Consider the following 21,511-nt stretch of genomic DNA (forward strand, 5'->3'; position numbering starts at 1 on the left):
ATTGTCCTATTACTCTAACTTAACTAGTTAATTTAACAAAAAAAAAACCTACTAGATAAGTAACTAGATAAGTAACTAAATAATAAACACACCCTAATCTTAAAAATCAAAATGAGGAAATGAACTGGTGGAGTGTCAGCACCAACCCGAAGTCTCCAGATTAATTTCCCGTTTGCACTCCACTGCCACCGTAGTATTTTACTGTCACGGTCGATCTTGGGTATTCTGTGTATCTCTATCATTTCTTTGCCTGTTATGTTCGAGACCGGACAAAGTGGGCCGGTTTTGTTTTTTTTTTTCTTTGCTTTTTATTTGCTTGATTACTTTTTAGCATGGCCATTTCCCAACAGTTGTTATTCTTTGTCTATATGTCTATATTCTACAGCCTATAGGCTCAATCTCATAAAAACGTGCATCTCGCCACCCCGTCATCATTATAGATCCAACTGTGGGTTGAGGCTTAATTGCCTATCGCGAACTGTCCCGGTGGCGTTATTGATATCAGAACGATTTCACTAGTCTCGGCCGTTCCCCGAGACCATATAGACCCTGATTCTGCTCGCAAATCCCTCAATATTGTGCACCGAAACTATGGCCAATCTCCCATTCCAATTGTCGCTCCAGACAGCCCAGGGCGAATGCCCACCACTATCTGCTCAAGTCCCATCGAATCTCACGCCACCGGTGACTCCCATAGCCAAGGAAAGGCCCCCGAGATCAACTCTAAGCCCATTCCAAGACTCCAAGGCAAAGCAAACGCCGTCTATTTCCAAGGACAATGTGGACACTCTGCAATTCACCGACGACCTCGAAATCTGCCACGACGAGAACAACCGCTCCCTCGAGTTCGGCCGTGGCGTATGGAGCATAGTATACAAAGCGCGCTCATTGCCACGCACCCAAACCAATCTCCTAGGCACACCCCCAAGCTCCCCAACCACAAGATCACAAGTGCTAGCCGTGAAAGCACCATTGCGCCGAGATGCGCGCCCAGTCCTGAACGCCGAAGCATCAACCCAAACCCGCCTCACATTCACCCAAGGCCACGAACAATACATCGTCCCCTTCCACGGCTACCACGCCGAGCTAGGCGCACTAGTAATGTCCGCCATCCCAAGCTCTCTGGCAACATACATCGAAGACCAATCCAAGCTCGCGCGCACCCGCCAGCCCGCAACAGCAACAATGTTCGAGCCCGTCCAGGGCCCAGCCTCGTACCAGCGGCTCGCGGGCAAGCTAATCGCCGGATTGAACTGGCTGCATCAAGTCGCTGGCGTTGTGCACGGCGATATAAAACCACACAACATCCTCCTCCGCCCTATTGACACAGATGGCTGCAGCGATGCACTCGAGTTCCCGTTCGAGCCTCTCTTCGCGGATTTCTCCGCCACGGTAGATATCCCCGCGCACGCGGATGCGCCGGTCGATACGACCCGCGCGTCGATGTCGTCGTTCACGCCGCCCTTCACGGCGCCGGAAATGCTTGCTTCGCTCACGTCAATGGAGATGGCGCCCACGCCTGCGTCGGATGTCTTCTCGCTGGCGGCTACGCTGCTTGCGGTTGCAACGGGTGATTTGTTGCTTTATCCTAATATGAATCATCGGTTGCGGTTGGAGATGGCTAGGTCTGGGCATCAGATCATTGATTTCGCCAGGTCTGGGATGAGTGGGAGTCGGGTTCCGAGGAATGGGTTTGTTGAGCGGGTTGTTAAACCGGCTGTTGTTAAGGATCCTGCGATGCGGATTAAGACGCCCGAGTGGGTGGAGCTTGCGTCTGCTTGATGTTGGAGGGGATTTGTTGCTGGACTCTTTTTGGTTGTTTGTTTTTCTTGCATTGTCCATATACCCTGTTTAGATGGAGTTTGGCGGAGCATGTATGGTATCGGGGTACATTTTTTTTCGCATATTGGAGGAATGAGCATAATATTTAATCTAATCAAACATGAAATAGTCGACCGTTTATGCGGCTTTGTCGCGTCTTTTTTGGTGGTTTTTTTAGATGTCTTCTCATATGTATACAAAGGCGGTAAAAAGCACTTTCCAATATACAACCAGGGATAATACCTAGTAAAGCATGAGATCAATGTTTTATTTAAAAGTAATGACTCATTGTAATACCGTGTTCGGAGTGGAATAGTAAAGCTACTTTGTCATTAGGTAGCCATCCATACCTACTATGTAACTATATTATGTATGTATGTAGTCACTAACTAGTGATTCTACGTCCTTATCCCCCCTTCCTAAGGTTATCCCACCTCGGTCCCTCTTCTTTGATTTTCAGAAACACAACTGTTCCACCATTATGTCAACTACTCAGATGGAAATCCTCAACCTTGCAATCCCTGGCTTACCCTCCAAGGACGTGGTAGTGCGCCTCTGCAAGAAAAAGGGCTGCTATTCCAATACCCTCACATATTCCGCCAAGGCAATACCTTCTTTATCAAATATAACAACGTCACAATGGAGGAAGCCCATGTATACGTATTCTTCCATCGGGAGAGTAGGAAAATAAGTAACACCACCATCCGGGTTCCGGAGGTCTACCACGCTTTTGAATCGGGGAATGGCAGGGGCAGGGGATTTACCTACTTCGTCATGGAGCATATTGAAATCGACTCTGAGAAGACTGCTTCAGATGAACAGAGAGCACAAGCTCTTTCGGAGTTAATCAGTATCCCCCCGCCACCGGGTGTCTTTGGGAGCTTTCGTGGCGGTATCTACAGGCATCATTTCTTCAAAAACTGCGAGCCTCCTATTCATTCTGTTTTCTTCCACCGCAGAGCTCGAAATTTATCTCAATCGAGTAGGTCTTTCTCAGATGTAGTTTGGAAGCAACTCTCTTGGTTAAACTAACATATCTACAGTATCTAGAATAGAACAACAGTATCACAGGAAGACAAGATAAAGTGGATTTCAGTACTGAACTCCCATGCTAATATGCAGATATACACCCAAGCAATTTTCCTATTGATAAACACGGCCAGCTCTGGGTGGTCAACTTTGCGCACACTGGAGTTCTCCCTTCGAGCTTCATGAGTTATACGATAGCCGTTTATCCTAAACACCGTCTGCCGATCCATATTGGGAAAACGGTCCCTTTGCCAAGGTCATTGAACTTGGGACCTCTAGGTCGTGTCTCCTATGTGGTGAAATTTAGCCATAATGAATTTCGTATGCCCAAGTTAGCTTGTTTCTTTGTTGATTTTGTGGCTTATAATTTATCTAGATGAAAATCTCCGGGACAGTTGCATACAGGCTGATGCTGAATCCCTGTCTGCGAGCTGACGGGTTTATACTTTTAAATCGAGCATTCCGGTCATTGCTGACAGGTTTTATCGCTGAATAAATCGGAACATTACCATTCCAAGTTCTGGGCTTCATATAGCTATTCAAACCAAACTGAAGCCGAATGAATTTGCCATTATTTGATATATATTTCATCCGTATTATGGCTGTTGTAAAACCGCCACGACCTCTTGTGCGCTAGACCACAATAAGTTTGGTAGATTTGATGAAAAAGATAGTCAACACTGCTACTTTTATTCGGATTCAGTGAGTCCTGAAGCCTCAGATTTGAAGGCATTACTGCCTCCCCTCAACAAATCCCTTCAAATCAGCAACCCACATCTCAAAATTCGCCTGTAGCTTAGCCTTATACATCCACCGCACTACATAAACCAACCACCCAACCTGCGCCTCCCAATTACGCACTTCCGTTCCGCCCTCAACAGCCGTAATCTCATGCACGCGCTCCGCCATCAAAAGTGATGGCGAATATGAACCAGGCGCTTCGGGGTCAAAGCACCAAACAATACGGCCGACCTCGCCGGTCTCCGCGTTCGGCGCTCTGAATTCGCTGATGAGGAGGTGCACGTCTGTTGAGGGCTGGGGCTTGGTGGAGGTTGTGTCCATGCGGACGTGGAAGGTAAACTTTGTGCCTTTTTGGAGGATTGGGGATAGGTTTGTACTTGTCGATTGGGTGGTTGGTGTGGATGTTGATGCTGGTGCTGGGTCCGGTGCGGAGGTGGATGGAGATGGGTCTGGGGTTGGCTGGGAGCGGACGGTTACACGTGGCACGAAGGTGTTCCAGCTTGGCCAGGTTGAGGTGTCCGTTAGGGCGGCCCAGACTTCTTGGGAGGGGGCGTTTATGAAGGTTGAGCTGCCGAGGTGGAGAGTCGCTTTGTCGATGGGGATGTTGGGGGTTGCGCGGGTGGCGTTGGTTGGGTCTGTCAAGGTCGTCATGATGGATTGGGAGCTTGATGGTGAAGCTTTGGAGTTGATGAGGAAGGGAGTTGATGGGGAAACGAAGGTAAGCAGGTAAGCAGGTAACTAAGAGTCAAGAGGAGTACCTACGTAGCACGGATGTTGTTTGCATCCGGGCCGATAAGCTTTGAAGTGCAAGATGCGATAAGATGCGATAAGGTGATTGAGTATGAACATTGGAAGTGCAAATGAGAAAATAGCCCTAGTATTTCCTAAGTCAACTTGACCAAGAAGTGACTCAAAGATGTAATTATAGTGATTCCAAGACCAACCTTGGAAGAATATGGGGAATTTTGTGCTGTCCCCATAACAAACTAACGCATATAGATATGTAAACAGATGCATCATTGACCTTGATGCTCTCTCTTCCCTTTGTTTGAGCCCAATATATGTTGTACAGCAGTCAGGATAAGACTTAGTATCATACTCAAGTTTCGGAAAACTTCTGCTCCTGATGTTATTCCCATCTATCTGCCAACCCACGGAACTATGGCATATTTAGACAACCATACTGGTTAACACTAAGATGCAAGAAATCATAAAATCAGTTGCAATATGTCTTGAATTTTTCCTATTTATGTCTCCCTCAAATAGTTAGGGAAGTACAAATGTCATCATCAATCTGCGCAACGTTGAGATTGCCGGATAGAAGGACCGACAAGGACCGACCCCTTTTGAAGAGGACATGATATAAATCAGATGGACTATCCGATTCCATATTGATATTAACTGGGACCTTATAGACACTTTAGATGGTTATCGCTGTGATCAATTTAGTACAAGATATTCTTTGCTCTTTCGGTTTGTTGACATTTGACCCATCTCCGCTCCTTCCTGCAATGCTGTTCCTTCCTTAGAACTACTGCCATCAACAAACCTCCATCCTCCCTCTTGTCTTCCTTTCTTCCTATTCCTCTTCTTCCTCTTCCAATCCCCATACATTCTTTCATTCAACACTCTTTCGTTTATACACTCATTCTTCCGCTACAATCGTTTCCATCTTCTTACAGTCTCTTCAACATGCAGTATACCCCAGTTCCGGTCTATGTTCAAACCTCTCATCAACCCCCTCCTAACTTTCTTGCCCGGCCACGGCCCCGATTTTGCATACTGCGTCCCGGAGGCTTCTGGACACCCCTGATCCCACTTGACGAGTTGCCTTCTTGGTTGGAGATTTGCAACTGGGCCACTGACTTGTATATGGGAATGTACCCGGCGTCAATGACGTTCATACCACGAGAAGGCGAATACGACGTTGTCTGTCATCACTGCTCGCACGGTGTGGACTCATTGCACCAGAGTATCTCAGAACGAGAAGCTTCTTCTGTGGCCGCCAGTAATGCTGCCTCAACTAAAGATTGCCCTGAACAACACGTCTCGCCAAACGCCCAGCACAATGATGCTGTTTCCTTGCCTACGGTGCTCCATCATAGCCCCCTAAACCACGCTAACCACTTCTTGGAGCAGCCTCCCTTCAGTGTGATACTCTAGACCCCTTTTGTTGGAATGTGTGTGGTCGACATGAATTCGTAGTATCTGAATGTTGCTCAAGACCCTGCTGAGCCGAAACGACGTATGAGCATCGAGAACTCGATTCCTCCTCAGATCTTTGGTGCAGTCGGCGTTGGAAGCCCCCCTCTTTCAGTGGCCAACTCAGCGAACGCTCGCAGGCCCGAGTCCCCTTATCCACATGCACATGATGCTGGATCGTTCGCCAAGCCCCAACGCGTTGCATCGCTGCAAAACGAAAGCGTTGTGTCAATGCAAAGTGGCAGCGTTGCGTCCACTCGATCTCTCACAGTTGCTGCTATCGAGCAAATGAAGAGGATGCGAAGAAGAAGGGTCTCCCGTGGAAGCAGTTTGCATGCAAGCATCAGTGTCGCAGAAGCAAAAAGCCTGTCTCAGGTCTCAGGCTCAAAGATCTCAAAGGTCTCGCAGGTCTCAAAGGTTTCAAAGAATTCCAAGCTTTCCAAGATCTCCTCCATCCGTGTTATCTCAAAGCATCGTCGAAAGGTTATACTGCGTCGTCGACGCGCGGAAGAAAGGAAGGCCCAAAGAGCAGCACAGTCAGCGATCTTAATCGAGGCGCTGAAGCTGAAGCCAGAGCAACCGAATTCGGCTACCAAGAGACGCGATCGACGCGAGCGCATGATGCAACGCAGAAAGCAATCTGATCGTGGCAAGCAACAGTATTGCAACATGATGCGGATGCCCCACTGGAGCCCGGGTATGTGCAAGCACTGAGTTATAATCGAAAGAGAAGTGGTCTGTACAAGACATGAGGCTGTATCACTGTCTTGATTGTTGGTCTGATTCACACAAGTTTATTTTGACTGGGTTCTGGTTTATAGATAGATGTCCTTCTTTTCCATTTCGTTGCTGCTGGGTCTTGCTATGCCTTTTTCTATTCTTGCTTTTAGCGAGGTTGCTTTCCTTTCGTTTTGTCATTTTGTTGTTCTCAGCTGGCCCCTGGCTGGTGAATTTGTCTCTCGTTGGCCTTCACATTCTTTTGGCTATTCTTGCTTCCGACGAGGCTTTGTTTTCGTTTGGTCATTTTGCTCTTCTCAATTGGCTAATGACTTTGCGTCTCTTTTCCTCGTTGTTTTGTTGTTCTGAGCCCCCCGGTGACATTGCCTCTCGTTCAGTTTTGTTACTCACGACTGGCTTCCGGTTAATGGATTTGTCCTTCGTTTGCTTGTTTATTGTTTTTAACTGGCTCCCAGTTGATGATATTGTCTCTCGCTTTATTCCCAGCGTGTGTACTTCACTCGTTGAATCCAACCAGAATTGAACCCAATTATTCCACCTTTCCAGGGACATTGCTAGATAAGTGCTGACTCCTTTTTTTAATCAGACATCAAAGAAGGCAGGAAAACAAGATAAGAAAAAAGAAAAAACACCCGAAGGATCAAATGAGAGTCCCACCTGAGACCAATCGGGGGTGTCCGCAACCCCCGCACTATACTCCAGGGCTAGTTGATAGCCTTCCAAACCTGGCACCTTCACACACCATGAAAGTGAAAAAGCCTCGTGGTATTCGGCATGACCGAGACTGTGGTCGCTGCAAAGTCCGAGGGGTCAAATGTGACCTGAACCGGCCCCGATGTCAAGCCTGTCTCCAGAGTGGAGAGGCATGCAACTATCCGCAACGAGTTGTATGGGTAGATGATAAGAAGAAGTCCAAATCGCCAAAAAGCACTCCACCACAGATTCCCAATGAAGAACCACCAAACGTTGAGGTTTACAAGTCAGCATCTATCAATCTATATGGCTTTGTCGACCTCCTGGACGCATTCTGTCAACAAATCCAATCCAGCAGCCGTGACATCCCAGAAGAAGGAATCCAGCTGATTTCACGCACGCTAAGCTTCGCCCGCTCGCGCATCCAAGATGCAAACAACAAAGAATCCCTGCAGTCGCATCTAGTGGCCTTGACAAACCTGAGCCAAGTTATCCAGTCGGCGCACCCAATCGCGCTTTTCGGCATCGCAACTTTCGCTATGTTCGAAGTATGCTGCGGATCTTTTGGCAACTGGCATTGTCATCTCCAAGGCGCGCGCTCGCTGCTAGATCTCCATTGCCAACACAAGGCCGATCTCGACAACCTCTGCGGCGAGATCTCCGGTCTAGCTGATGTCCTCGCCTATCTAGTGTGGTTTGATGTTACAGGTGCCCTTGTCAGGCAAAGTCCATTAATTTTCGAGGACTGGCATCGCGAGACCTTATCCGCCGGATTCTTCGACTCAGTCGGATGTCCAGCAGATACGTTCGATCTATTTGTTTATCTTGCAAAACACCGCGATGGCAATGGAACCCGCGTTGTGGACCTCAGTGCCCGAGTAATAGCCCAAATTCTACAGCTCAATGCGGGCGACTCGACGGACCGCAATCTTGCTGCGACCGTGTATAGAGGGGCCGCGGCAATCATGGCGTTCAGTCGCGCGGGAATGACTACGGGCGGCGATCCCTCTGCATCGACATATCATTCGAACGTAGTCTCCTCCATGGTGGATCGAGCATGCCAGGCTATTGCGGAAATCCCTTCTAAATCGAGGTTCTACGTGCATCTAGCTACCCCCGCATACCTGATAGGGATGAGTGCTTCGACAGCACGCCAGTGCGAGATAATCCGAGGGTACTGGCGAAATTGCCAGTCGTGTGAATTCCCCCGTTATCCGGACGCCGAGGCGCAGTGCGAGCGGAGGTGGAGGATATGCGGTGTGGGGTTTAGCGTCGATTAGATTGCCTTCCTAATCCGGCTAGGCATCCCACTTCTTATCTACATGTCTACTTTGTCGGTCTTGAACAAATATAAAGGTCCTATTTAAATCCTTACCTTCATAGTTCTCATAATTTGATCATAAACATACAACAAAGGAATTCCCTCCATGGCTACCTCGTACCAAGACCGTTGCGCTCAAAAGCGCGCCGACCAGCTCTCCCTCATCCTCCCCGAATGGCGCTTAGATCCCGTTCCCTCCATAGAATTCGCTCCAAATGCTCTGGCATATCTGTGCCGCATTCTCAGTCCAGAGGAACGGGCTCTTACAGAAGAGACCGATATCGCCGTCCTCCTCCGCAAGCTTTCATCCGGAGAACTCTCATCTCTAAAGCTGACCCGAGTCTTCGCCAAGCGCGCCGCCCTCGCCCACCAACTCACAACATGCTGCACGGAGATCTTCTTCGAGGAGGCCTTTGCCGTCGCTCAAGAATTAGACGACTACCTCGCCAAGACAGGGAAGACTATCGGCCCTCTACACGGATTACCAGTATCCATCAAAGACCTATTCTCTGTTCAAGGAGTAGACACTTCGATCGGTAAATTATCCTTCCCATTCCTCACACACCTACCATAAAAGTCCACGTATTATCTTTACCTCCAGTTCTATAGTTATCGGTATTTGCATACTAACAACTCAAAATCCAGGCTGGGTCGGCCTCACCAACAACCCAGCAAAAGCAGACAAATCCGTAGCGCGGACACTCCGCCGTCTCGGCGCCGTCCTCTACGTGAAAACCAATCTACCACAATCAATGATGATGTCCGACTCGTACAACCACGTCTTCGGGCAATGTGTTAACCCTTTCAACCGCGAGCTGATTTCCGGCGGGAGTTCCGGTGGAGAGGGATCGCTTGTTGCGGCGCGTGGAAGTGTGCTTGGTATTGGTACCGATCTGGGTGGTTCGATTCGGATTCCTGCTGCGCTTTGTGGGCTTTATGGTCTCTCGCCTAGTCCCGGGAGACATCCGTATGAGAGGGGGAAGTAAGTTTATCGGTTTATTTCTTTGATGTGGTTGATTCTTCGTGTGGTGAAGAAGAAGCAAGTGCTGAGGCTGATTTCGATAATTTATAGTCCCGGGCAGGATATTGTGAGATCTGTTGCTGGGCCTATGGCCTGCAGTCTTGCGACTATTGAGAGGTATATGGAAGTTTTGCCGGACGCCAGGCCGTGGGAGGTTGATCATCATGTTACGCCTGTTGCGTGGAGGAGAGAGTTGGCTTCTCCTGGTGCGAAGAGGTTGAGGATTGGGTTTTTGGTTGATGATGGTGTTGTCAAGGTTCAGCCGCCGATTGCGAGGGCTATGCGTGAGGTTGTTGATGCGCTGAAGGCGGCGGGACATGAGGGTATGCTAACTGACAATAACCTCTATTGGCTACTCTGGACCATCTACTGACAAATCTCAGTGTTTGAGTGGGATGCCTCTTCTCATAGTTATGCATATGACCTCTGGACAAAGGCTATCTTCTCCGATGGCGGCGAGGGCTGTCGAAGACAGATCGAAAAAACCGGCGAGCCGCTTGTTGAGGGTATGCTCGTTGGTAAACCCGAGGATACTTTGACTACTAGTCAAACGCACCAAGTGAGGGAACTCCCATTTTGGTACTATGGTTACTACTTGCTAATATATATCGCAGCTCAATGCGGACAAATACAATTTCGAATCAGCATATCTTGATAAATGGATATCCTGCGATATCGACGCATTAATCATGCCTAATACCTCATGGGTGGGATACAAGCCGTGGACGTGGGTGAAGTCCAGTGCATATGTGGGCTACACGAGTATCTGGAACCTCCTTGGCTATGCCGCGCTGGCAGTGCCTGTGACTACTGCCTCGAGGACGAAGGATGTTCCGGATGAAGAGTGGCTGGCCCATGTTCCCAGGAATGATAGTGATAGATTTAATAAGCAGCAGTGTGAGTACATCAAACATTGGAGCCTTCTCTCCGCATGATGCTGATTCGTGTTTAGATGACATCAACCTGGTCGAGGGTATGCCTGTCGGGCTACAGGTTGTTGGGGGCCGGTTCGGTGAAGAGAAGTGTGTTGCTGTGGCCAAGGCAATTGAACAGGCTATGCAGGGGAAGATTCCCTCGTGGGCAAATCTTTGATTCGTCCTATGCTAGAGATAGACTCAGATTGGACATCATATGTAGCTCCATAGTCATTTATTTCATATCCACACTAGGGATGTTTGGTACTGTTGACGTTTCCACGTAGATCCTTGCCACCAGTCTCGACGACGGGGGTAGACAGAATATTATATATAACTATATCATGCTTTCTAAATGTCGCACCTGTACTCAACCTAACATGATCCAATTTATAAGATTCCCATCGTTATTGATATAGTGGCTATATGCAACTTAATCACAGGCCTCTGATGTTGCTCAATATATACAATCCAAACTGCCAACGCGTTCAAATAGGAGCATTCATTCTCTCCTTATAGTCCGGGAACTCGAAATCTCCGAAATCCCTCTCAACACTAGAAATGGAGTATGGATTCTCAGGCGCAGGATGACTCATCGCCGCCGCCGCCCCCTCCCCCATCTCCATATCTAGAGGGGCACCATTCGCAGAAAGACGTCGAGAAGGAGTAACAATATTCTCAGACTGCATCCTCAACTCCCGCTTAACACGAATGCCCTCCTCATTTTCGTGTGCTTCTTCATTGGTATCGACCTTGGAAATACTAGCAGAGTAACTCGTCGGTCCGGGACTGAAGAGTTCGTTGCACCAGATACCGCCATCCCGGTTGAGAGGCTCGGTCATCTGCGTTCTATTGGAGTAAGTCTTTGAGGGTCGTCGTGAATTTATTGGCCGAGGAAGCCAGAAGAATGAGAAGGCGCGGGAGAGGAGTGGGTGGAGTGGTGGCAGACAGATGCAGATGATGGATACGTTTGCTTCGAGGGAGGACCAGAGGGCTGCTTCGGCATTTGCTTCTGTTGGTGTGTTAGTTTTTATTCTTTTTGTATGCTGCAGGATCATTGTAAAAAGAGTTATCTGCTTACCCATAAAATCTCCATCGCCAACCATAATGCTCAATGGATACAAGCGAGCGGCACTGACGCCAACAATACTATAAGAACAATCAGCTTCAGTCCCAAGATCAACCACAAACATGTACTTTGACTTACAAGATTCCAAGACTAAAGACAACAAGTATCCCCCACTTTTGTCTTTTCGGTAGCTGTAACTTCCACAACAGGGGCAAGGGCAAAACCAATATCAGCAGATCGGTAGAAGTCTGGAGTGCCGCATTGGTGAACCAGACCGGGACGACGGGTAGACATTTGTCTAGGCGGACTTCTTCGGATGGATCCCAGAAGGCGCGGACAGGAACACAGAAGAAAAAGCCGCTCAGGATCGTCCATAGACCTGCGATGATGAGGAAGCCCATTGAGATGTAGTTAACTATGAGGAAGGTACGGGGACGGAAGAGGCGGGCGTAGAGTATTAGTGCGGAGAGCTTGGCGAAGATCATGGTCATATTGTAGAAAGGGATCGAAAGCCATAGCCACTGTAGTTGGTTTTGATTAGTGACTTGTTTTCCCTATGATTTGATAGCAGGGAGGGGTTTTTTCGTACAAATAGTTGGTGTTGGATGTCATGTTCGGAGAGTTCTGTTGAGCGGAGGCCGAGGCCATATGATTTTTCTGTGGAGGAACTTGTTAGATTGAAATGAATCTTAATAATGCGTTGCTGGGATGGACCACTTACCAAGAAGTATAAAGGAATAGAATGACACATCGACGAGCTGTGATAGATGATTAGCTTTGGGCTCTCACTCCCCACATACTTACTTCATCTGAGAGTATATACTCGTGGTATACATAGCAGATGGAAGTACATACCAATGCACATAATATAATCAAATCATCCAGCCCAGGAGCCTTCACTAGATAGAACCGAGTGTATAGCCGGAGGGCGACAACATAAAGCGCCAGCCCCGTGAAGACCGACGTGACTATCACAACATACATTCGATCGGCAAGGAAACAATTGACAAGTCTCAAATATATCAAGAAAATCTTGTTGGAAAGGCGTCGACGTTTGTCATTGCATTGAAGGAAATGCAGTGAAACAGTAACAGTACTGCTATCACACTTCGAGTGATTGTTGAATAGGTAGGAGCAGTATTGCAATTAAAGAAGTTCGTTTCAAGTAGAAAGTAAAACAAGAGAAGAAAAAGATGACAGTCTTAAGCCAAAACCCTGCGTAGTGACAAACACAAGTTTGACAGCCAGATCTGCAGAATCAAGGCTTTCATCTCCGAAGCCTCTGTCCTCCAATCAAACTTCGCTCGATGGTGGTTGGTCCATCGAAAAGACAAAATGGCCGCATTAGGAAAGAGAGATAACCACTTGCGTCAAGACCTCAATCTAGGTCGATAGCTAAACTAAGATCAGATGGATATGATTGGCTGTCCAAATAAAGTTGTGGATCCATGTATCCGACTCACGTCCTGATTGGTTCGAATTTTTTATGATTGTTCGGTACTGGTTCCCCCGTAACTCTGGAGAAAGTAACCAGGCAGCGAGGCCAAAGATTCACATTATTAAGTTGAAGACCCTTGTTTGACTCTTACTTGGGGCACCTTCTGTATGGCTGATTTCCTACTTAGGGTTTGGGTTGATGTTCGGCTCCAAAGGTGAGAATTATCATTTCCTTGTTGAGTTCTGCCTCGAGCCATGTTAATTTGGTTATGTGCTTTCTGACTCTGAAGTGGATTGTGGCGTCGGTGACGTTTCGAATGGTTATTTTTTGTATGTCCCCTGCAATCGACAAAGGTAGGATTCTTTACCCCTGTGGAAGTGAGCTAGAGTAGACAGTGGGAAAACCTGAAACAAGCATAGAACCAAAAATTGACGTGATACTGTTTTGCAATCTTATTGTCTACGATGCACTTGTGAAGTATACAGAATGACAATTCAATTGCAAACTATACAAAAATGACCGATCAAAATTAGGCCAATTCCTTTCCGCTAGGGATTCTAAAACGGGAGTATCTCATCAAATTTTCAGCAAATGGGAAAACAATCTAAAGGCGAGCCTTGAGGTTGGCCTTCAGCCTCCGCTCAACGGCAGCCATGTACTCGCCAGTGGTGACCCAAGCCTCGCGGTCCTTGCGGCCACAGGCGAGAGCCAGATCCTTAGTCATGATAGCCTCCTCGTTGACAACGTCAACGCAGGCTCGCTCGAGCTCCTCAGCGAAGGAGACAACCTCGGGGGTGTTATCCAGCTGGCCACGCTGAACGAGACCACGGGTCCAGGCGAAGATAGAGGCAATGGGGTTAGTGGAGGTCTCGTTACCCTTCTGGTGCTCGCGGTAGTGACGGGTCACGGTTCCGTGGGCGGCCTCGGACTCGTAGGCATCTCCGTTGGGGGTGGCGAGAGCGGATGTCATTAGACCGAGAGAGCCGAAGCCCTGGGCGACGATATCGGACTGGACATCACCGTCGTAGTCTGAAGATGCGTGTTAGATAAGACATAAAGCAACATGGGATGGACGGAAAACTCACTCTTAAGAGCCATAACGAAGCCACCCTCGGACTTGATCATCTGAGCGACCATGTCGTCAATGAGACGGTGCTCGTACCAGATCTTCTTGGCATCGAAGTCCTTCTTGTAGTCCTTCTGGAAGATCTCCTCGAAGATATCCTTGAAGCGGCCATCGTACTTCTTGAGGATAGTGTTCTTGGTGCTCATGTAGAGGGGAAGACCCTTCATGAGGGCCATCTTGAAGGAGGAGTGGGCGAAGCCAGCGATGGACTCATCGGTGTTGTACTGGCACTGGGTGATACCGCCGCCCTGGAAATCGAAGACCTGGATGTGCTCGGGCTTACCACCGGTAGGAGTGTAGACCAACTCGAGCTTACCAGGGCCGGGGATGACACGGTCCTGGGCACGGTACTGGTCACCGAAGGCGTGACGGCCAATAATAATAGGCTTGGTCCAGCCAGGGACAAGGCGGGGAATGCGGGGAATGACAATGGGCTCACGGAACACGGTACCGCCACTAGAATTGATCGTTAGTGAACGGTCAGAGCCAATAGGGTTGAATTTACTCACAGGATGTTACGGATAGTGCCGTTGGGGGAGAGCCACACTAGGAATGATTAGCTTTTTGGTGTTACACAAAACGGATTTCCGCCGCTGAGCTTAATGAGCTTACTCTTCTTCAGCTTGAACTCCTTAACACGGGCCTCATCGGGGGTGATGGTGGCACACTTGACACCGACACCGTACTTCTTAATAGCCTCGGCGGCATCAATGGTAACCTGGTCATTGGTCTCATCACGGTACTCAATACCCAAATCGTAGTACTTGAGATCGACATCGAGATAAGGCAGGATCAACTATAGGCAGCCAATTAGTATCAAGCATGAATCCGGGTCGGGACGAATTATGATGTATCCACTGCATGCAGCTGCAACGGCGGCGATCATGCAGGTCTAGCCCGGGCGAGGAAGGGGACGATAAGCTTACCTTCTCTCTAATTTCTTGCCAGATAATACGAGTCATCTATGTTCACGAAGATCATCCGGTTAGCACATGTCAAGGATGAGTTTCAAAGCCTTGTGCAGCGTCATCGTCCGATTGACACACGAATTATCGCGAATTCCCCGTGTTTCCCCGCGTTTTCGACGAAAATGCGCGGGCAAGCACGAGAATATGCGGGCTTGTGAAACAGGCTGATTCAAAGTTTGAACTATAAAAGGAAAGGGTTTCCCATACCTCATCACCATCCAATTCGACCAAAGGGGTCTTGACCTTGATCTTGTTTTCGGAAGCCATAGTGCGGGTTTGAGTGATAGACGAGGAGATCGATCCGGACCAGCGGGAAGAAGCAACAACTCGATTAGTTCGTTGAGAGAGGGAGGTAGAGGAGATAGATCTCTTAGAAGAAGAAGTGAAAGAAGAGGAAGAAATAAGACGAGAAGTAGAAGAGAGAGGGGCAGGAGGGGTCGCAAGGGACCGACGAGCGAGTGCGGAACTGGACCGGAGAGCGTTCATCGTGGAATAGCCTAAGGATGTCAGCGCGAATTTCGCAGTTTCTGTTTGGCTGAGCGGGATGTAAGTCGCCTTCACTCGCTGGTTTACAGCCGAGGGAATGAAGTTCGGCAGAAAGGAAAGTGTGGAGTCGGGAAATTGCCCGGAGAAAGGGTAGAGAGAAGATGCGATTTCCGGGACTTTGGGGGTAAAAGGTACCGGGGCAACACGGGAATTGATCGGAATAAGATGAATAAGGCAAATAAGAAAGGGAGAATTACCGAATAACGAAGTGATCAAATAGTTAAAAGAGTAGAGGAGGAAAAAGCCTTGTCCGGTGCGATGGAGGTTGGGGATCTTATGAACAACTCCGCAAAAAGAAGCGCCGAAGCCGGACAGTCACGAGATAGGAGATTTGGGATACGAATGTTTTTGAACAGCAAATTCACGTGGATTCCTCTGTTTCTTTAAATCTATCACTTCAAGGTCCCCTGACTCATCGATCTAATCCTTTCTGAGATAATTTTCACTTCAAGCTCCATCAACCGACCCGCTGAAGAAGCCTATACGCGGTGATAGAGCGGTTCCCGGAGAACGGAGCTCAACTCCGGCCTTGACCGGCCCTCCCTTTTTGACCCCGGAAAAGCTCCAACCGAATTGTATGATTTATATCCAGAGAAAATATATATGTTGTATATTGATTATGATGAAATAACATGCCAAAATGAATTTCACCTGTCCAATTGCCCCGGATTGCGCGGTGTTGAAAAATATCCATCTAAGGACCCGATCAGACGCCAATTATCGTATGTGTTGAAGAACCGAAATTCGAACAGTGGTATATGCAAGCTCCAAATATCTCCTTATCTATATCGTACTCTAAAATAGCCCGTCGATATCGCCAGTCTCGGTGTCAATGTCCACATTAAGGTAGCCGGGGGCAGTGGGTAGTCCGGGAATGGTCTGAATATCAGCAGCCAGGGCGTAGCTATAGCTATATGTTAGCGAGACGAATTCCCACAAAATGCGGGAACAAAAAAAAAAAAAAAACTTACAGGTATCCAGCGCCCACAGCCAATCTAACATCCCGAATGGGCACAGTGAAGCCGGTGGGGGCGCCCTTGAGGGCTGGGTCGTGACTGAGTGAGTACTGAGTCTTGGCGATACAGATCGGCAGGTTAGAGAACCCTTGCTTGGTGTAGGTGTCGACCTTCTTCTGGGCCAATTCACTGAACTCGACCTTCTCAGCACCATACATGGCCTGGCCGATGCGCTCGATGCGCTCCTGGATAGTACCATCCAGTCCGTAGAGAAGCTGGAAGTTCTTCTCCTTGGAGCTAGCGGTCATGACAGCCCTGGCCAGATCAACGGCGCCAGCTCCACCCTCAGCCCAATGGTTGGCAGGGACAGCATCCTCGGCACCTGCAGCAATCGCCTCCTCCTTGATGACAGCAATTTCAGCCTCGGTATCAGTCTCGAACTTATTGATCGCGACCACCACCGGGACGCCGTACTGCTTGGCGTTGGCAATGTGCTTCCGCAGGTTAACACAACCCTTGCGGAGAACATCCACATTCTCAGTGCGATAGACCTCCTGGAGAGGGGCACCGGGCTTGATCTCGGGGCCGCCGCCGTGAACCTTAAGCGCACGGACAGTAGCCACAATAACGACAGTGTCCGGAACCAGACCGGAGGAGCGGCACTTGATGTTAAAGAAGCGTTCACCGCCCATTGTGAAATCAAAGCCAGCCTCAGTGACCACGTAACCGGTCTTGGCTTCATGATCCTCATCAGGCTCAGTACCGGCAAGCTTGAGGGCAAGCTTATCGGCGATGGCAGAGCTGGCGCCAATACTGATGTTGGCGAAGGGACCAGCGTGCACCATCACAGGAGTGCCTTCCAAACTCTGCATCAGGTTTGGCTTAATGGCATCCTTCATCAAGGCGGCGAGGGCACCACCAGCACCAATGTCGTCGCAAGTCACGGGGTCGCCATTTCTAGAAGTAGCAACCACCATACGGCCCAGTCGCTCACGCATATCCTCCAAGTCGTTACTCAAGGCAAGAATGGCCATGCACTCACTAGCGACGGAAATATCGAAGCCAGTCTCGCGAGACAGGCCCTTCTCGGTGGGGGCCTGGCCGACAGTGATACCACGCAGGTGACGATCGTTGACATCTAGAACGCGGCGCCAAGTGATGGTCTCGGGGTCGATATCTAGGCGGGCAAAGCGGGTGATTTCCTCCTCGGTCAGATCGTCTGGGTTAGTCTTCTCGATGCCCAGCTTCTTCAGACGACGGAACATGATGGGCTTGAATTCACGCGTGCCCTTGCTGGCAGGGACAAGACGCTTGTAGAGAGCTGCGTCTTTCTGGGTGGACTCGTGGAACATGCGAGTCTCAATAGCCGCAGCGAGAAGGTTGTTCGCGGCGGTGATGGCGTGGATGTCGCCCGTAAGGTGAAGATTGAACTCGTCCATAGGAATGACCTGACTGTAGCCTCCACCAGCGGCGCCACCCTTGATGCCGAACGTAGGACCCTGGCTGGGCTGACGGACGTTGGCAAAGGAAATTCTGTTCAGGTGGGCACCAAGTGCTTGAGTGAGACCTAATGTGGTGGTGGACTTGCCCTCACCAAGAGGGGTTGGTGTGATACCGCAGACCAAGATGTATCTTCCGTTGCGGCGGTGGGAGAGGCGGTCCAGCACACTAAGGCTGATCTTAGCCTTGGTGTGGCCGTAGGGCTCCAACTCATGAGGGGCAATGCCGACCTCAGTGGCAACCTGAGTGATTGGCTTGGGATACTGGGCCCGCGAGATAGCGATGTCGGAAGGAACGGGGGTTTGTAGGCGAAGGGGAAGAGGGGTGACATGGCGGTCCTTCTGTTTCTCAAAGTAGCCCTTGGCGGAGTGGACCACGTTCTTCAACAACATAGCCACTGTCATGGGACCAACACCACCGGGGACGGGAGTGATCTGTGAGGCTACCTGGGAAGCAGACTCAAACTCTACATCGCCAACCAGTCTCTCACCGGACTTCTTGGTCGCATCAGGCTTGTAGTTGATACCAACATCAATAACCACAGCACCAGGCTTCAACCAGTCACCCTTCACAAGCTCGGTCTGGCCAATGGCCGCCACAACAATGTCAGCGTTCTTCACAATGCGGGCGATATCCGGTGTCTTTGAGTGGCAGACAGTAACAGTAGCATCGGCGTTCTTGAGCAAATAGCTGACCGGGCTGCCGACGATGTCGCTACGTCCCAGAACCACTGCCTCCTTGCCGGCGGGGTCTACGCCGCTTGCCTTGAGTAGTTCCATGACCGCCAGAGGGGTGCACGGAGTGAACAATGGGCGACCGCCTCGCTTAGCCAGCTCGCCAATATTGATTGCGCCGAAACCATCGACATCCTTCTCGTCTGCAACAGCTGACGTGATTGTATGCTCAGACATGTTGCTTGGGAGGGGCAATTGAACGAGAATGCCGTGGATAGCGGGGTCATTGTTGGCTCTGGTGATCTCGTGGATAAGCTCAAGCTCCGTGCTCGATTCGGGAACGTTGATCAGGGTGCAGATGATGTTGGCCTGGTGAATTAGGTCAGAGAATGCGCCGAATATCCCAAATAGTAAGTCATACCTCCTGAGCAGCCTTCAGCTTCATGCGCACATAGGTGCCTAAGTAACATTAGTACGAACAATCTCTCAATACTGTTTGTAGATAGACCAACTGGAATCCGATCGGCTGCCGACTATATAGAATCATCATGTTAGTATCCAACACTTCAATGATGATGCTCGAAAAGGGGCATGCGTACCCTGGAAGATGACCAGGTTCGGCTTGAATCTCGGGTTGGTCACTTGAATCTGCTCGATCTCGGACTTCAGCCCTTGGCGAATGCTCTTCGCGATGGCAGTGCCATCAATCTTGGCGGCAGCCATTGCTGACCCGGAAAACTTTCGGGAAAGTGATATAGCGGGGTTGATAGGAGAAAAGTTGGTGTTCACTGGAGACGCGATTGAGGATGAACGAAGCCGTCTGACACCTTGGACAGAGGAATATTTATGGAAAAAAGAACGAGATAGGAGAGGAAGTTTTCGGAGAGTGCCCGCATACACTTGGAGATAAAAAGAGCAGCGGGGTAGGGCAGCGGGGACGAATGGCATGAATTACTTGAATGGGGCGAACCCTCGGAGTTGTTACCGGCGTTGCGAAAAGAAATCGAATTAGGCCTTTCACATGCAACATGCAACACTCAAGACATATACTGAAGTCAAAGCCAGCCCTGTCAATTTGGAGATATTCCCCTCACATTCACCTATTCTCTTCCCTTACCTGTAATTAAGCTCATGCGGAGAGTCGGGGAGCACGTCCTGACCTCTGCCTGAGGCATAGTTGTCCTGAGCGAGCCGCATGAGTCATCCGGGACGCATTAACCTTTTCGGGAAGACCTGTTAGGGCTTAGGGTAGGACAGATATCGTATCAATCACGTGTAGATAACGGAGTGCGGAATATCTTAGCCTCCGATCGAGTCTTGGCATTGAGGGCCGAGTGTGCGATGAAATTCACTAGTCAAAGAAAGTGAGGTTGACGAGGTTGACCCCCCCCAAAAGCCACTCCGCCTTACCCCTTCTGAGCCGAGCGTCTCAGATTTTCCCCTCCGATACTCCATCTCGAATTTCCTAATCACTTCACCCTTCGAAATGCGGCCTATTTTGCTTTCCGGCCATGTGCGTGACTTCCTCGAAATCTTGCTGGATTCACAGAGACTGACCGCAGCCAACTATAACAACAGGAGCGGTCCCTGACCCAGATCAAGTTCAACAGCGATGGCGATCTCCTCTTCTCCGTCGCGAAGGATAAGATTGTGTGCGCATGGTGGTCCGCCAACGGCGAGCGTCTCGGTACCTACAACGGCCACCAGGGTGCTGTCTGGACAGTCGACGTCAGCCCCAACACCATTCTTCTTGCAACCGGATCAGCAGACAACACCGTGCGTCTATGGAACATCAAGACTGGCGAGTGTGTGAAGGTCTGGGAATTCTCGACAGCCGTCAAGCGCGTGGCATTCTCCCCCGATGGAAGCAGACTTTTGGCAGTGACGGAAAAGCGCATGGGTTTCAATGGTACTATCGCGATTCTCGATATCAACTACGGCGAAAACCTGAGCGCGCAGGCCGCCGAGCCCACCTTGACCATCGTTTGCGAGGAGAGCAAGGCCACCGTGGCGGGGTGGAGTTTCCTGTCCAAGTACATCATTGCGGGGCACGAGGACGGCAGCGTCAGCCAGTACGATCCTAAGGTATGTTTTTCTTGGGGTGATTTGAGGTGACTTGAGGAGCGTAGAATGCTAATGCTATCTCTAGTCTGGAGAACAACTCGAGAATGTGCAAATCCACGAATTCGATAGCCAAATAACCGACATTCAGTTCGCACCCGATCGTCTGTCTTTCATTACCGCGTCGAAAGACAAGTCAGCCAAGGTATGTTCTTTTTTTGCAGATCGTTCTACAAGGCAATCCCCGCTGATAACATCCAGCTCCTGTCCTCCCGCAACCTCGCCATCCTCAAAACCTATATCTCCGACACTCCCCTCAACACTGCTAGTGTGACACCCAAGAAGGACTTCGTCATTCTTGGTGGTGGTCAAGCCGCCATGGATGTCACCACCACCTCCGCCCGCCAGGGTAAATTCGAAGCCCGATTCTACCACAGAGTGAGTACAAACATGCGTTTTGAGTGACTTTACCCACCACATACTAATATCTTCTTACTCAGGTGTTCGAAGATGAATGCGGCCGTGTTCGTGGCCACTTCGGTCCCCTTAACACCATCGACGTTCACCCCGCAGGCACCGCATACGCCTCCGGTGGTGAGGACGGATACGTCCGTGTCCACCACTTCGACAAGTCATACTTTGACTTCATGTACGAGGTCGAGCGGGAGCAAGCGCGGAAGTAAAGAGCGGATG

The 21,511-nt window shown here is 49.6% G+C and overlaps 9 protein-coding genes across 9 annotated transcripts; 5 read left to right on the plus strand and 4 right to left on the minus strand.

Moving 5' to 3' along the window:
• Positions 1-591: 591 nt before the first annotated feature.
• N7471_008481 (protein kinase domain-containing protein) lies at positions 592-1,782 on the plus strand (the record flags this gene model as incomplete). Its single annotated transcript, XM_057281200.1, has 1 exon — positions 592-1,782. One exon carries the CDS (start codon positions 592-594, stop codon positions 1,780-1,782), a length of 1,191 nt encoding a protein of 396 aa, XP_057135460.1.
• A 1,800-nt stretch (positions 1,783-3,582) lies between these two features.
• On the minus strand, positions 3,583-4,242 carry N7471_008482 (SRPBCC domain-containing protein; the record flags this gene model as incomplete). Its single annotated transcript, XM_057281201.1, has 1 exon — positions 3,583-4,242. One exon carries the CDS (start codon positions 4,240-4,242, stop codon positions 3,583-3,585), a length of 660 nt encoding a protein of 219 aa, XP_057135461.1.
• A 1,041-nt stretch (positions 4,243-5,283) lies between these two features.
• On the plus strand, positions 5,284-6,507 carry N7471_008483 (uncharacterized protein; the record flags this gene model as incomplete). The annotated part of the gene is made up of 2 exons (XM_057281202.1): positions 5,284-5,742; positions 5,797-6,507. The coding sequence occupies 2 exons, from the start codon at positions 5,284-5,286 to the stop codon at positions 6,505-6,507; spliced, it is 1,170 nt and encodes a 389-aa protein (XP_057135462.1).
• A 767-nt stretch (positions 6,508-7,274) lies between these two features.
• On the plus strand, positions 7,275-8,504 carry N7471_008484 (Zn(II)2Cys6 transcription factor; the record flags this gene model as incomplete). Its single annotated transcript, XM_057281203.1, has 1 exon — positions 7,275-8,504. One exon carries the CDS (start codon positions 7,275-7,277, stop codon positions 8,502-8,504), a length of 1,230 nt encoding a protein of 409 aa, XP_057135463.1.
• Positions 8,505-8,651: 147 nt separating this feature from the next.
• On the plus strand, positions 8,652-10,658 carry N7471_008485 (Amidase; the record flags this gene model as incomplete). Its single annotated transcript, XM_057281204.1, has 6 exons — positions 8,652-9,081; positions 9,191-9,527; positions 9,618-9,889; positions 9,950-10,125; positions 10,181-10,463; positions 10,519-10,658. The coding sequence occupies 6 exons, from the start codon at positions 8,652-8,654 to the stop codon at positions 10,656-10,658; spliced, it is 1,638 nt and encodes a 545-aa protein (XP_057135464.1).
• A 310-nt stretch (positions 10,659-10,968) lies between these two features.
• N7471_008486 (uncharacterized protein) lies at positions 10,969-12,533 on the minus strand (the record flags this gene model as incomplete). The annotated part of the gene is made up of 6 exons (XM_057281205.1): positions 10,969-11,492; positions 11,562-11,629; positions 11,688-12,070; positions 12,139-12,206; positions 12,271-12,307; positions 12,405-12,533. The coding sequence occupies 6 exons, from the start codon at positions 12,531-12,533 to the stop codon at positions 10,969-10,971; spliced, it is 1,209 nt and encodes a 402-aa protein (XP_057135465.1).
• Positions 12,534-13,591: 1,058 nt separating this feature from the next.
• N7471_008487 (NADP-dependent isocitrate dehydrogenase) lies at positions 13,592-15,567 on the minus strand (the record flags this gene model as incomplete). The annotated part of the gene is made up of 6 exons (XM_057281206.1): positions 13,592-14,016; positions 14,073-14,569; positions 14,623-14,659; positions 14,726-14,909; positions 15,040-15,075; positions 15,289-15,567. The coding sequence occupies 6 exons, from the start codon at positions 15,565-15,567 to the stop codon at positions 13,592-13,594; spliced, it is 1,458 nt and encodes a 485-aa protein (XP_057135466.1).
• A 662-nt stretch (positions 15,568-16,229) lies between these two features.
• On the minus strand, positions 16,230-19,885 carry N7471_008488 (C-1-tetrahydrofolate synthase). Its single transcript, XM_057281207.1, has 5 exons — positions 19,357-19,885; positions 19,270-19,290; positions 19,179-19,216; positions 16,599-19,126; positions 16,230-16,531 (listed from the first exon to the last, which is right to left on the minus strand). Exons 1-5 carry the CDS (start codon positions 19,703-19,705, stop codon positions 16,423-16,425), a joined length of 3,045 nt encoding a protein of 1,014 aa, XP_057135467.1. The 5' UTR covers positions 19,706-19,885; the 3' UTR covers positions 16,230-16,422.
• A 358-nt stretch (positions 19,886-20,243) lies between these two features.
• On the plus strand, positions 20,244-21,501 carry tif34 (translation initiation factor eIF3 subunit i; the record flags this gene model as incomplete). Its single annotated transcript, XM_057281208.1, has 5 exons — positions 20,244-20,270; positions 20,336-20,842; positions 20,907-21,023; positions 21,080-21,256; positions 21,319-21,501. The coding sequence occupies 5 exons, from the start codon at positions 20,244-20,246 to the stop codon at positions 21,499-21,501; spliced, it is 1,011 nt and encodes a 336-aa protein (XP_057135468.1).
• Positions 21,502-21,511: the final 10 nt, after the last annotated feature.

This window comes from Penicillium samsonianum, assembly GCF_028829775.1.
Source record: "Penicillium samsonianum strain IBT 33392 chromosome Unknown utg000004l_segment0_segment0, whole genome shotgun sequence".
NCBI lineage: Eukaryota > Fungi > Ascomycota > Eurotiomycetes > Eurotiales > Aspergillaceae > Penicillium > Penicillium samsonianum.